The sequence below is a fragment of the Coregonus clupeaformis genome, chromosome 32 (genome assembly GCF_020615455.1).
Source record: "Coregonus clupeaformis isolate EN_2021a chromosome 32, ASM2061545v1, whole genome shotgun sequence".
Lineage (NCBI taxonomy): Eukaryota > Metazoa > Chordata > Actinopteri > Salmoniformes > Salmonidae > Coregonus > Coregonus clupeaformis.
The window spans coordinates 2,492,206-2,507,811 of record NC_059223.1 but is presented as its reverse complement, the minus strand read 5'-3'; the positions used below and the strand labels follow the sequence as shown (position 1 = coordinate 2,507,811).

General features: G+C 41.8%; 1 protein-coding gene across 1 annotated transcript in view; it reads left to right on the top strand.

The window, feature by feature from the left end:
* The first annotated feature begins 394 nt into the window (after positions 1-394).
* The window catches only part of LOC121548302 (dual specificity protein phosphatase 22-A), a 30,582-nt gene continuing 15,370 nt past the window's right edge, over positions 395-15,606 (top strand). The window contains exons 1-4 of the mRNA XM_041859731.2: positions 395-725; positions 1,648-1,681; positions 2,533-2,615; positions 3,500-3,549. Coding sequence (XP_041715665.1) covers positions 705-725; positions 1,648-1,681; positions 2,533-2,615; positions 3,500-3,549 — 188 coding nt within the window. The 5' untranslated portion in view covers positions 395-704. The remainder of the gene's footprint in view (positions 726-1,647; positions 1,682-2,532; positions 2,616-3,499; positions 3,550-15,606) is intronic.

Below are 15,606 nucleotides of genomic sequence, written 5' to 3'. Positions count from 1 at the left end.
TGTGTAGGGCTTACTAGTACAATGAACATCATAAAAATAGCCTAGGTGTGATTTTTCCACATCCATGGATTTACCCTGTTTTTAAACCTGACAAGACTTGTTTCCTTGCCTCATCTAATTGTGTTTGAAAATCGGACTAGGGTCAAAAAGTGGTGAAGCACCATGTTTTTAGTTGCCATTTTTAAGGAATGCATGCTGTAGTCCTGGATTAGGCTATGGCAAGCATTTGTGGGTTTACAGGAACTAAAAAAGCATAAACGATTACATAATTCCAATACTTGAAATGCATGTCGTTAGGACCTAGTACAAAGCAGTAGTACTGTATGAGTTAATCATAATCCTTTCCAGGTCTGGGCTGCATTACGTTCACATGTACCAATGAAATCATTTCTCAGGGGGGAAACCCGGAAGAGGATTATGGAGCGAAGGTAATACAGAGCAGCGTTATGGCGATCGTCTTGTGAAGCAATGTAGAGAAAGCGGTCAAAAGTACACCCATGTTGTTGAACTACAGAGGCGCAAAGTGGTCTCACTAGTGACCGACCGAACATTTCGCAATCACTAGCACGCACCCCTTCATGTTAGTGAAAGTCAGTCCATGTTCTTGTCCAATGTTTTGCGTTGTTGCTTTGAGACGGAAATACTCAGCTGTATTTTAACGTAGTATTTAAAATACTTCATAATCTTTATCGTCTGCAAGAGACATGGGAAATGGAATGAACAAGGTAGGGGCCTATGGGTTTTTGTTATTAATGTATCTGTTCTGTTCAATGGCTTTTTATTGTTTTTTTTGTAGCAAGGCACTTCCTCAGAGGGGCGTAAACGTTGCACATAGATATGCGCGAAATAGATTGTTGTCAATCATGTTATTTACATAATTATCTACATTTCTATCTGCAACACTGAACGTCCCTATATTACCCTGAATAAAACCAAAGGGTAGGCCACTCATCACACACTCTCACATGATATAATAACGTGATAACTCATACACGTTTGGATTTAGGCTATCAAATGGAGAAAAACACTTAGCCCTACTATTTTGACTGTTTTAAAGCCCTTATTGTCATCTGTCAATAGCTGGGTGTTTAAATGTTATATGTGTGTGTGTGTATATATATATATATATATATATATATATATATATATATATATATATATATTACACTTCTTAGTGTCCTGTTAAGGTGATGGGAGTGTCCAGAAGCACAACTGTAATTCAACCCTGACTGAAGCTCTAAGCTTATCTGAATTTCAAATGACAGAAACATCATAGGCAGGTATATACTTTTTATTTTGAAGTCCTAAATAATGCAGGAGTCTTGTAACGTCTAGATGAGATCATGATCGGATAGCTACAGCTTTATCCCACAGATCTGTGTCAACATGGCCTTATAACCATCAGAGTTGGGTCAGTGCTCCTCACTCCCGGTCATGCCAGGCAAAACTATTTATTGCAGGCCCTATAAGGCTAGACATAGCTATGAGAACGGTTCCTGTTAGTTTTCTCAATTGGGAAAATACTGTGTGACCAAACTGGACACCTGCATACCTCCCACAGCGTAGATAAGGAGCATCACTGTTAAGGCCATGCTCAAATTGTGAATATCTAACTAGTGAAATGTCTCTTTGTTTTCCTATTTGCAGGTTGTTGATGGGCTCTACCTGGGAAATATCAGAGGTGAGAACAAGATTCTGTTGAAATCCATTGTTGTTTTATATGTTGCACAGTCTGGAATCCCACCCAAGAGGCAACACTCACTCTAATTCACTAGGTGTGGCAGCAGCAGCTGGCTTGAATCCAGGGCAGTTTTCAGAGACTCCGGCATTTTCTTCTGTTATTGATGCACATGAGCTGAACTTTCTCTGTCCTTGTGTTGTTATAATGTTGTTGATACGTTACTTGCAAGGTATGGTCAAATGTTACAAGGGAAGAGATAACAAGAATATCCAGTGGGTGGACTATAGCTATGTATAGATCAAAGTAGAGTAGCAGAAGGTTATACATGTACTGTAGCTCAATGAACTAAGGCATGGCCTGAATGAAGGCTGCTACATGCATCATACTTTATCCATCAGTAGAATATGGCATATTTACTCCATCTCGTAGTGTTGGTGATTTATCAACAGACAAGTCACAGAATTTTTAAGGCACATTTTACATCATGCACAATATTGGGCAATATTTCTGCTCCTCAGCCAAGGGGGTTTCTGCCCTACCAGCTTAATGTGACATCTACCATGCTCTAATTTTAGCCATACTGATGATGGCTTAACAAGATGGTCCAAGTACTGCTCTCACACTGAAAATAGCTCAAAGTGACAAGGCCAAATGATCGCTACCCAAATTACAGCCACACAGTCACTGATGCTGCTTCTGGGCAAGCCAGGGATGAACCTGTGTCTTAAACACTTCAAATAATGCATTTCCTCTCTCTCCTTTGGCATTGGTTTGTCTCCACTGAGGCTCTCAGAAATTCACTGAGAAGAATCACTGATAGACATTTTCTTCCTCCCTTCGTCTTTCCCCAGACTCGGAGAACAGAGAGAGTTTGTCCCAGAACAACATCACCCACATCCTGTCTGTGTACAACAATGCTAAACCTGTGCTGGAGGTGAGTGGGGCAGGCGGCCATAGAAGACACAAGGCCGGTTTCAAAGACATAGACTGAATACATTGTTGTGTCTTGAGTAGGCTGGAGTAGGCTTCATTCTGGTTTAGTTGGTCAAGAACTGAAAATGTGATTTCATGACCAGTGACTATAACCTTGAATAACATGTCTTACATGAGTCAAACTTATAAACGTTAATTATTATTAACTTCCTCATACTCAGTCAGTGAATGTGGGATTTTGTCTCAAATTCTAGAGAGATGTCTAATAACATTTTTGCTCAGTATTCAGTTCCTTGATTTGATTCATAGGAATTGCGAAGTGTAACCAAATCCGTACAGTATGACATAATTTTGTAAAAGTCGAAAACATAGATTTTGTAGTACACAGTTGAAGCCAGCTGGGGGTAGAGGTGTCTCACGCTTCAATAAATACCAGTGACACTGGGCTGTAGAACTTTAGACAAAACTTTAACTGTTCATTAGAGCACTTCACTCTACTTGAAGCATCGTATTTGTATTTATTTTACCTCTGTGGTTCATTTATAATACTCAGTTGAGTATGTGTGTGTATTTACTTGACTCATCCAACAACAATGTGCAGTTGATGACCACACACTTTACCTACTAATTACTGTTTCAAACAATGGAAAAAAAATACAAGAAAGCTAATTTTCAGAAAGTGAATGATATACCGCTGGTAAACTATACTGTGACCACATGTTCCCACGGGGGGCCAGTATGAAAAATTAAAAATAATGTATGCACTCACTAACTGTAAGTCGCTCTGGATAAGAGCGTCTGCTAAATGACTAAAATGTAAATGTAATGTAGATGGTATGTGACCCTTGTGTTGTGTTTGTACTCCTATCTGTTTACCTCTCACAGGACATGACCTACCTGTGTATCCACGCAGCTGATGCGTCTAGCCAGAACCTGTGAGTTACCACGCACGCACGCACACCATTCATTGTCAAACAAATCCACCAACACAAGCCACTCCACTGTGTACCATCGTCAGAGGTCCCTCTTTTCTTCCTGTGAACAATACATGACTCATATGTCATATTGTTTCAACATTCATCAGTTGAACTTACGTCTTCAGTTTGTGGCTCCAGGGTGACACACAAGCAGGAAAGTAGATTAGTCACTTTGTCGTTGAAACAAATGAAATAAGCCTGGAAGTCTTTTAAGGGTTCATACAGTATGTGTCAGGTAGAGATAAACAAGGTACCTACAGTATCAAGTCAGAGACCAAAACAGTAAAAAACACTAAGGCCTGATAATCTAAAGGACTCTGAGATGCAGACATCTCAGTTTGACTTGTCTGGCTTTGCTATCAGAGCAGGAAAGAGTGTGGAGACGGTGCAGTATTTAAATGGCTGTAGTTTTATATAGACCCCATCACCACTGTGTGAAATGAGCTCCTAGATAGACTGCTGCTGCTTCACGTGTGTTATCAAGTCCCCCTCTTTCATTATAGCAGCAGACCAAAACGTTTACTTCTCTGTCTCTAAGCTGCTCTCATGTTTGGTGGGTCGCCATTGGCATACTACCATTTAGTATAAATACTGAAAATGTTATAAAACAAGTTGCAGAAATGTAACAGTTGAAAGAAAAAAATAATCAGGGGTTGAAACCGAAATTATTTTCCAATGGTTTCAGAACCACAATTTTTTTCGTTCAGTTCCACTGTTCCGACCATCAAAATAAAGTTCAGAACCGGTTCGAACCCCCAAAAAGTACCGGTTTATATTGTTCCTTTCTGTTCCTTTTTTAACCTGTGAAATCTACCGTTTTGTACATTTAGCTCATTCAATTACTTCACCAATCAGTGTGGATAGAGCAGGCAAGCTAGTTGTTTACATGCGTGATGGACAGACAAGTGTAGCCTGTTGCGCAAGATGTGACTGAAATTCTACGAGTGGGGAGAGAGCAAGAGAGGGTTATGGAGCAGGCTTGAAGCGCTAGGCATGTTGTTATGACATGCATTATCTGAACTAGGTCCACAGAATTATACAGTAACTAGGCCTATAATATTCTTAACTAGCATTGAAAAAGCTAATAAAACATCTCTCTCCCCATCTTCTCACGCTTCTAATGTCAGTACAGAAGGGGGAGGGGCAGGTAACCTAAACATGCACATACATCTGTAAAGATTTTCAGCTTGCAGGCAGAAGCTGGAATACATTTCCGAGTGACAGAGGCGCTTTGTTGCGTTTTTTTGTGGGACTAGAAAAAAATGCCTGGAATGTAAAATAGTGTTATTAACCGGTTTCCATGCTTTTAAAATAGTGGTTCTGTTCTGGAACAGTATGGACCACTTTCGTTCCCCGTTCCGTTTCTGTTCCTTGAAAAATGTCATTATTTTCAGGTTTTCGGTTCTGTTCCCTGAACCGGTTTCAACCCCTGAAAATAATCATACAAATGTTGTAACAATGTGAGACGAGAATCATTTAAGTAGGAAGGGACTCCGACTCTAGTGTTGTGGTGGTCATTGGAGACATGTCTTTCATGTCACTTGATTACACATTGTGGTTATTTGAAAAGAAATGTAGTGTCAGAGTTCCCCTACCATCATATGCTAACCCTGTGATGTCTCTCCAAGTGACTTGACAGCTGAGGGTAGAGTCCCTGTAGCACTGTGAGGGTTCTCCTCAGCTCTGCTCTGCTCTGTGTGGGTGTCCTTCCTTCCACCCATGCTATTATCACTTTCACATTCAGTCTTTAGTAGAGTTGATTATTTTCAGGGTATTTAAAAAATGTTCCATCCCAAGAATTAATCACTTTTCTCCCGGGCACCCGGTATTTCCCGCCAAAACCGGAAGTGTCATTCCAAAGCATATAAAACATATACACTGAGTGTACAAAACATTAGGAACACCTTCCTAATATTGAGTTGCTCCCCCTTTTGCCCTCAGAACAACCTCAATTCATCGGGGCATGGACTATACAAGGTGTCGAAAGCGTTCCCCAGGGATGCTGGCACATGTTGACTCCAATGCTTTCCACAGTTGTGTCAAGTTGGCTGAATGTCCTTTGTGTAGTGAACCATTCTTGATACACACAGAAAATTGTTGAGCGTGAAAAACCCAGCAGCGTTGCAGTTCTTGACATACTCATACCGGTGCACCTGGCACCTAATATGATACCCCGTTCAAAGGCAGTTAAATCTTTTGTCTTGCCCATTCACCCTCTGAATGGCACACATACACAATCCATGCCTCAATTGTCTCAAAGCTTAAAAATCAACCTGTCTCCTCCCCTTCATTTACACTGATTGAAGTGGATTTAACAAGCAACATCATTAAGGGATGATAGCTTTCACTTGGATTCACCTGGTCATTCTATGTCATGGAAAGAGCAATGCGTAAGTATGTCTGGATTTGATTAGAGCTTTGATCGGCATGAAAATTCAAGCCTGATGCTATCTGAGCCTGATGAGCCATACATTAAAGACATTTTATGAGCTCTGCATTAAATACATATTATGAGCATAAGCCCAAAAAAGCCCAAATGATTGTGTCGTTATCCAATACATAGCCTATGATATAGGCTACCGTACATTACGTAGGACATAAAAACATAAAAGCCCATAGATGTAGCTATGCTCTCTTGGGTAAATAAATGAAACAAGCTCCAGTAATCTTTTTGAGTTTGGACTGTATTACTGTACTGTATTGTATTATACTGTATTATATGGACTAGAATTACGCACCTCGTTCAAACCATGAAGCTGGGAGAGAACATGTGTTGCTGGTGCAGGACATGCGGCCTACAAAGTTACAATTGTAGGCTAGCGAATTTGATTTTAATTTTGAAATATAATAGGGACTATTATTAGGGCTGTGGCTGTCATGAAATTTAGTCAGCTGGTGATTGTCAAGCGAATAACTGCCGGTCTCTCGGTAATTGACCGTTAATTAACATAAACACATTTAGCATCTCCAGGCTTCCACACATAGCCTACTGTGATGAGTGTGATTAGAAGGAGTCAGGCGCAGGAGGGTAAATCACCGAATACAGAGTTTATTCTGTCGTACACAGTTGCGCTGGATAGCGACAACAAGATACAGGCACAGGGGAATAATCTACCCCGGCAATACAAGGTACGAGTAGCTCCACCGAGCTACACTCAACTCACATTAAACAATCCCCCACAAGGACAAGGGGGCAGAGGGAACACTTATACACGGACTAATGAGGGGATATGAACCAGGTGTGTGTAATTGACAAGACAAGACGAATGGAATTATGATATAAGGAGTGGCAGTGGCTAGTAATGACGAACGCCGAAGCCTGCCCGAATAAGGAGGGAAGGCATCCTCGCCGGAAGTCGTGACAGTACCTGAAGGCCCCCCAGATCAGGTTCTCTCCTCTCCAGGCGTTGGACGACCTGAAGAACCCGATCCATCACTTCACCCAAGCTGGCCAGCATCGTGGAATGCTCCTGGACCCGTGCCACAACTCCAAGCATGCGCTCCTCTCCCGCTGACTCCATAGCGGGTGGGTGATTCTGTGATGAGTGTGATTAGAAGGAGTCAGGCGCAGGAGGGTAAATCACAGAATACAGAGTTTATTCCGTCGTACACAGTTGCGCTGGATAGCGACAACAAAATACAGGCACAGGGGAATAATCTACCCCGGCAATACAAGGTACGAGTAGCTCCACCGAGCTACACTCAACTCACATAAAACAATCACCCACAAGGACAAGGGGGCAGAGGGAACACTTATACATGGACTAATGATGGGATATGAACCAGGTGTGTGTAATTGACAAGACAGGACAAATGGAATGATGATATATGGAGTGGCAGTGGCTAGTAAGCCGATGATGACGAACGCCGAAGCCTGCCCGAACAAGGAGGAGAGGCAGCCTCGGCAGAAGTCGTGACACCTACAAGCAACTGATGCAGACCTTTGGAACATCTACATTTTAAAAAGTCTAATAAATCCATGTAATTTAGCCTACACCATCACAATAAATCCATTATTTATTTTAGACAGGTCTAAAGAAACATGATATGAAGAAAATGTAGTCTATTTCAGATGAACAGAATAGCATACTCTGACTAGTCCTTATGTTAGGCCCTGATCTGGCTATGGCATATGGCTATGGGTTACACTAGTTCATTTAGCAGACAAGATTTGCTTGGAATTCCATGGCATTATTTTATATAATTTTATAGCATGAAGAATACAATTGAACATAGCTGAATAAAATAGGATATTCTTTCCAAACGATTTGAGGGAGTGCGCACATGCGGCTATTCTGTGTTGAGCGGTTAACAAAGGAACAGGTACTCCTATATGCTTAATTTAGAGTTATTTATGTAACTTTAGTTGTGATACAAATGTTGGGCTATATGTTTTGATTTTTAATACATTTAATACATTCTAATGATGCAACTCTAAAGATGATTTGAAAAAAGTTGCATGGAAGGCATGAGCTCTGCTTAGTTTTTTGCGCAGACTGTACACACTTCATCAGTCTCTCATTCACAATTTGACAAGCACTTGATAATGCCTCAGGGACAGTGGCAGGAGGGGAGTTTGACTGGGGCAGTACACCTGTCAAACGGTAACGCAGGTGTCCTAAGGCGAGCTCAGGATGGACAGAAACCTCCCGTGGAGCAGAAGGGCAAAGGTGCATTTTATGGTGAAAATGATCTTCCCAAAACTTGAAACTCAAGCGCTTCGTATGTATGCCAGTTAGGCTCTACACCCATTGTAAAGTGGAATAATGTGCACATTTTAAGAAGTTATTTGGCCACTTTAGTTGTGATACAAACCTTATCAAAACATATAGGCCTATGGGCTAGGCTACATGACTATGATTTGAAAAAGTCACACAAAAAAAAGGTATGCGCTGTTTCTTGACTTAAGCTGGGCATCATTTACAAGTGATAATATATCATTCACAAGTGATAGGCTAATAGTCACCCATCAGACAATTCTTGATTTAAATACAAAATAATATATGTGTGAAATTTGTTTTGATTTAGTGTGGACCATTGTCATGCACCTGTCTCGAAACAGGGGCAGGGGAGCAAAATACATGTAATCTATGCACTTAAATAGCGAAGGGAGGACGCTTTTCCTGTGGTTCATTTTCATGCCAGCCAGGTAGGCTATACTCCTGTTGTAAAGAGAAGCAATGTGCTTCATATTAGGAAAGTTGAGAAATAAATATAGTAAGTCTGGCCTATAGAAAGCTGATGGGATCCTCCTCTTTTTAATGGAGGCCATCACTCTGTTTTCTCACGCAATTGCATAGCCTGTAGAAATGTTGCGCAACATGAGTGTTTGATTAGATTTTCAAATACATTTCCATTGATGTCAGAGTGATTAGAGAGACCATAGAGTGCTGAGTACCAAACAGTTAGCAAGTTTGGTAGGCTACTAATGACCATCAGCAGCATCAGAGCTTGGAGAAGCCTAATTACCGTGACTAAACGGTCACCTGGAATTTGACTGCCGTCATGACTCGTGACCACCGGTGTGGCGGTAATATGGTCACCATAACAGCCCTAATATACATTTCTATAATTTGTAGGCTGACGCATATATACCTTTCATAAGGTGTGTATTGCGCAAGAGACAGAGGCTATAAATTAGAAGCTTATACATAACCCATCATTCATTAGCTAAATATAAGGCTAGTACTGCATTGGATTTATTTCCTGAAAGAGGTAAGCTCGGACATACAGTACTTTTCCAACAGTCTTGAAGGAGTTCCCACATATGCTGAGCACTTGTTGGCTGCTTTTTCTTCACTCTGCCGTCCGACTCATCCCAGACCATCGCAATTGGGTTGAGGTCGGGGGATTGTGGAGGCCAGGTTATCTGATGCAGCACTCCATCACTCTCCTTCTTGGTCAAACAGCCCTTACACAGCCTGGAGGTGTGTTTGGTCATTGTCCTGTTGAAAAACAAATTATAGTCCCACTAAGCGCAAACCAGATGGGATGGCGTATGGCTGCAGAATGCTGTGGTAGCCATGCTGGTTAAGTGTGCCTTGAATTCTAAATAACTCACCGACAGTGTCACCAGCAAAGCACCCCCACACCATCACACCTCCTCCTCCATGCTTCACGTGGGAACCACACATGCAGAGATCATCCGATCACCTACTCTGCGTCTCACAAAGACACGGCAGTTGGAACCAAAAATCTCAAATTTGGACTCATCAGACCAAAGGACAGATTTCCACCGGTCCAATGTCCATTGCTTGTGTTTCTTGGCCCAAGCAAGTCTTTTCCGTATTGACTGACCTTCATGTCTTAAAGTAATGATGGACTGCCATTTCTCTTTGCTTATTTGAGCTGTTCTTTCCATAATATGGACTTGGTCTTTTACCAAATAGGGCTATCTTCTGTATACCATCACTACCTTGTCACAACACAACTGATTGGCTCAAACGCATTAAGAAGGTAATAAATTCCACAAATTAACTTTTAACACACCTGTTAATTGAAATGCATTCCAGGTGACTACCTCATGAAGCTGGTTGAGAGAATGCAAGAGTGTGCAATGCTGTCATCTGGTACCTATGACCTGCACCATCTGTTGAGTATTTCATTTGTATTTAATTTTTTTGAGTTTGTTCTGTGTCCTCTGTCCACATTAATTACTGCTCATTACATTAGTATTGTAGCACGCTGTGTAGCGCAGTAAGGATAACTACCAGGGTGGAATGTCCTACCCTGCTTTTCATACCTGGACAGAAACACCCTGTCTGCCAGTCAGTCAGAAAGACAGACAGACACTAGTGTTAAAGACATGCTCCGTAACTTTGGCGACTAGTACTTTTTTTTTTAACCTCCCGCAAGCAGATCATAACTCAGTCAGTCTTTCAATCACTTGTCTTCTCAGAGGAAAATAAGAAGGCGAGAGATGATAATGATGAGGGTGGTTGGTTGGAGGTTGCGGATGAGGGGAGGAGGGGATGTTGTTGTTGGGTTGGGGGCCCTCTGACCCCCATGTCGCAACAAACTGGTCTGCAGGCAGCAGGAAGGAAGCCTTGCTGTGACATCCTGCTGTGCCTCGGTCACCAGGCCTATTATAGTCCCTCTGTCACAATCCCTAGGCTGGGAAAACAGGACTAACGGTTGCCCCGCATGTTTCATCACGTCCCCCTGTCCCCCGCTCCTAGAGACCAGACCAGGGACTGACATGGCTAGGGGCCCTAGGGGCTAGGACTGGGGGCCTCTATCTGTGAGCTCCTGATGAGTCTCTGAGAGTGTGTGAAATTATTGTGGTAGGATGCTGACCTGACCCCCACTTCATGTTGTTTTATTAAACACTCAAGAACCAAGAATTAGAATCAGGTGGACATGTCCTATATATTCAGTTACCAGATATCACAAAACTAAAGCACCACAGAGTCTTTGTTTGGATACAGCCATAAACTGTATTTTGAAAGTACCATACAGTTTGCCGCTGTCCTTCATTTGTGAATATACACTGAGTGTACCAAACATTAGGAACACCTTCCTAATATTGAGTTGCACCCACCCCCGGTCCTTTTTCCCTCAGAAAAGTCTCAATTCGTCGGGGCATGGACTCTACAAGGTGTCGAAAGCATTCCACAGGTATGCTGACCCATGTTGACTCCAATGCTTCCCACAGTTGTGTCAAGTTGGCTGAAAGTCCTTTGGGTGGTGGACCATTCTTGATACACACGAGAAACTGTTGAGCGTGAAAAACCCAGCATCGTTGCAGTTCTTGACACAAATCGGTGCGCCTGGCACCTACTACCATACCCATTTCAAAGGCACTTAAATATGTTGTCTTGCCCATTCACCCATGGCACACATCCACAATCCATGTCTCAAGGCTTAAAAACTATTATTTAACCTGTCTCCTCCCCTTCATCGACACTGATTGAAGTGGATTTAACAGGTGACCATAGATTTCACCTGGATTCACCTGGTCAGTCTATGTCATGGAAAGAGCAGGTGTTCTTAATGTTTTGTAAACTCAGTGTAAGATCCTAATTCTTTTTTTGTTTTCATTTGGAGTTCAGCCTTTCAAAACACCAAATAATCACCACATAATACATTTCTGCACATTTAACAAGATAGCCGGAAACCGCTGACCAGAAAGAATTAGAAAAGTGCTGAGGAGACATCTTTCAGCAAGAGTTTGGCTCCAAGTGAGGAGGGAACGTGCAATCCATCTATTTTAGCCCCTGTCTGTTGAGTGGATTGGGTAACCAAGCAGCCTTTGCTGTTAGAGGACAATCCTCCCCACCATGTGACTCTCCTATTGCACAATGCTTCACTACTATTTCCAATAGTGTTTGGAGTGGTAGTCATACACCAACACCAAAACACGGATCAAGTCACAGTATAGGGTAGACGGAGGGAGAACATTAGTTGGGGTATGCTGTATTGATCTACATGAAAAGATGATCTCTAAAGATGGAATGATAGTGGTTGTAATGTCCAGGAGGGAAGCAGTATAGGAGTCCCCTATACTCTCATTACCTCACAGTCCAAAAAAGGTGCATGAATTGACAAACCAACGGGTAGTGAGAGAGATATTATGACTTTCTTGGATGACAATGAAAGTTGAGTAGAAAATACTTCTAGGTTCTCCTAGTAGTGTCCAGTGGAGAGTGCTACTAAACAAGACAACTGTATAGGGGAGATCACTTCCACCACCACCTCGAGAGTAAGCTACCCATTCCTTCCCCCTCCATAACATCGTTATGCGTCTTTTCCTACTAGCACTGACTTTGTTGATAACTACTTTGTTTATGAAAAATGTACTAATGCACTAATGTAAATCGCTCTGGATTAGAGCATCTGCTATATGACTAAACTGTCAAATTTGCCCTGGGACATCCCAGTGATGTGATGATTGGACACAGATACATGGTTACTTGGGTATCAGACAGGACAGGTATCTATCTGGACATCATGACTGAGATTAAACGGATTGAAGGAACGTGCTGTGCAGAGATGGAATCCAGATGACTTTTACACCTTAGTTTCACTTCTTCCTGTTCTTTCTCATATCCCATAAAATCTGAACTGAAATCTATTTATAGATCTGGTCTCACCTAGGGCTGTGGCGGTCATTATATTTTGTCAGCCGGTGATTGTCAAGCAAATTACTGCCGGTTCCACGGTAATTGACTGTTAATTAACATAAACACATTTGAGCTTCTCCTGGCTTCCACACATAGCCTACAAGCCACTGATGCAGACTTTTGGAACATCTACATTTAAAAAAGTCTAATAAGTCCATGTAATATAGCCTACACCATCACAATAAATCCATTATTTATTTTAGACAGGTCTAAAGAAACATGATATGAAGAAAATGTAGTCTATTTCAGAAGAACAGAATAGCATACTCTTAGTTGTTCTTATGTTAGGCCCTGATCTGGCTATGCCATATTGGTGTGGGCTACACTAGTTCATTTAGTAGACAAGATTTGCTTAGAATTCCGTGGCATTATTTTATATAATTTCATAGCATGAAGAATACAATTGAACATAGCTGAATAAAATAGGATATTCTCTCCAAACGATTTGAGGGAGTGTGCATATGCGGCTATTTTGTGTTGAGCGGTTAACAAAGAAACAGGTACTCCTGTATGCTTAATTTAGAGTTATTTATGTAACTTTAGTTGTGATACAAATGTTGGGCTATATGTTTAGATTTTTAATACATTCTAAGGCTGCATGATGGGACTCAAATTATGATTTGAAAAAAGTTGCATGAAAGGCATGAGCTCTGTTTTGTTTTTTGCGCAGTCTGTACACACTTCATCAGTCTCTCATTCACAATTTCACAAGCACATGATAATGCCTCGAAATTCCCAGCAGCATCCCCTTTGTGTGGCTGAAATGCCCCCTAAAAAAATCCATGTATTTTTGGCCAGTGGCCGTTGTGCCCTTGGGCTGAATATAATAATTATAATTCCCTTCTCCTGGCTGCGCGCTCCGAAGCACCTCTCAATCACATGGCTCTCCATCACGTGATTGGGTCTTTCTCAAAGGCTACGGTACCAGTCAAAGGTTTGGACACACCTACTCATTCAAGGGTTTTTCTTTATTTTTACTATTTTCTACATTAGAAAATAATAGTGAAGACATCAAAACTATGAAATAACACTTATGGAATCATGTAGTAACCAAAAAAGTATTAAACAAATCAAAATATATTTTAGATTTGAGATTCTTCAAGTAGCCACCCTTTGCCTTGATTACAGCTTTGCACACTCTTGGCATTCTCTCAACCAGCTTCACCTGGAATGCTTTTCCAACAGTCTTGAAGGAGTTCCCACATATACTGAGCACTTGTTGGCTGCCTTTCCTTCACTCTGCGCACCGACTCATCCCAAACCATCTCAATAAGGAATCATAGTTAAGGGATCATAATTTGGTTGAGGTCGGGGGATTGTGGAGGCCAGGTCATCCGATGCAGCACTCCATCACTCTCCTTCTTGGTAAAATAGCCCTTACACAGCCTGGAGGTGTGTTGGGTCATTGTCTTGTTGAAAAACAAATGATAGTCCCACTAAGCCCAAACCAGATGGGATGGCGTATCGCTGCAGAATGCTGTGGTAGCCTTGCTGGTTAAGTGTGCCTTAAATAAATCACAGACAGTGTCACCAGTAAAGCATCCCCACACCATAACACCTCCTCCTCCATGCTTTACGGTGGGAACTAAACATGCGGAGATCATCCGTTCACCCCCTCCCACCTTGTCACAACACAACTGATTGGCTCAAACGCATTAAGAAATAAAGAAATTCCACAAATTAACTTTTAAGAAGGCACACCTGTTAATTGAAATGCATTCCAGGTGACTACCTGTTAAGATAATTTATTAACTAACTATTTCAGTGTCTCTGTGCGTCTCCCAAAAGGTTGTAAGGCTTTTGGATCAAGAAACAGACAGAGCCTCAGTGCAATAGCCAGGTCTTTATTCAGAGAATTCTGCCCAGAAAATTCTGTTATCACAATTTCAGAGTCCATCTTTTATACACACACGTCATACAGGGAAAAAAGTATTTGATCCCCTGCTGATTTTGTACATTTGCCCACTGACAATGAAATGATCAATCTATAGTTTTAATGGTAGGTTTATTTGAACAGTGAGAGACAGAATAACAACAAAAAAATCCAGAAAAATGCATGTCAAAAATGTTATAAATTGATTTGCATTTTAATGAGGGAAATAAGTATTTGACACCCTCGCAATCAGAAAGATTTCTGGCTCCCAGGTGTCTTTTATACAGGTAACGAGCTGAGATTAGGAGCACACTCTTAAAGGGAGTGCTCCTAATCTCAGCTTGTTACCTGTATAAAAGAAACCTGTCCACAGAAGCAATCAATCAATCAGATTCCAAACTCTCCACCATGGCCAAGACCAAAGAGCTCTGCAAGGATGTCAGGGACAAGATTGTAGACCTACACAAGGCTGGAATGGGCTACAAGACCATCGCCAAGCAGCTTGGTGAGAAGGTGACAACAGTTGGTGCGATTATTCGCAAATGGAAGAAACACAAAATAACTGTCTATCTCCCTCGGCCTGGGGCTCCATGCAAGATCTCACCTCGTGGAGTTGCAATGATCATGAGAAAGGTGAGGAATCAGCCCAGAACTACACGGGAGGATCTTGTCAATGATCTCAAGGCAGCTGGGACCATAGTCACCAAGAAAACAATTGGTAACACACTACGCCGTGAAGGACTGAAATCCTGCAGCGCCCACAAGGTCCCCTTGCTCAAGAAAGCACATATACATGCCCGTCTGAAGTTTGCCAATGAACATCTGAATGATTCAGAGGAGAACTGGGTGAAAGTGTTGTGGTCAGATGAGACCAAAATCAAGCTCTTTGGCATCAACTCAACTCGCCGTGTTTGCAGGAGGAGGAATGCTGCCTATGACCCCAAGAACACCATCCCCACTGTCAAACATGGAGGTGGAAACATTATGCTTTGGGGGTGTTTTTCTGCTAAGGGGACAGGA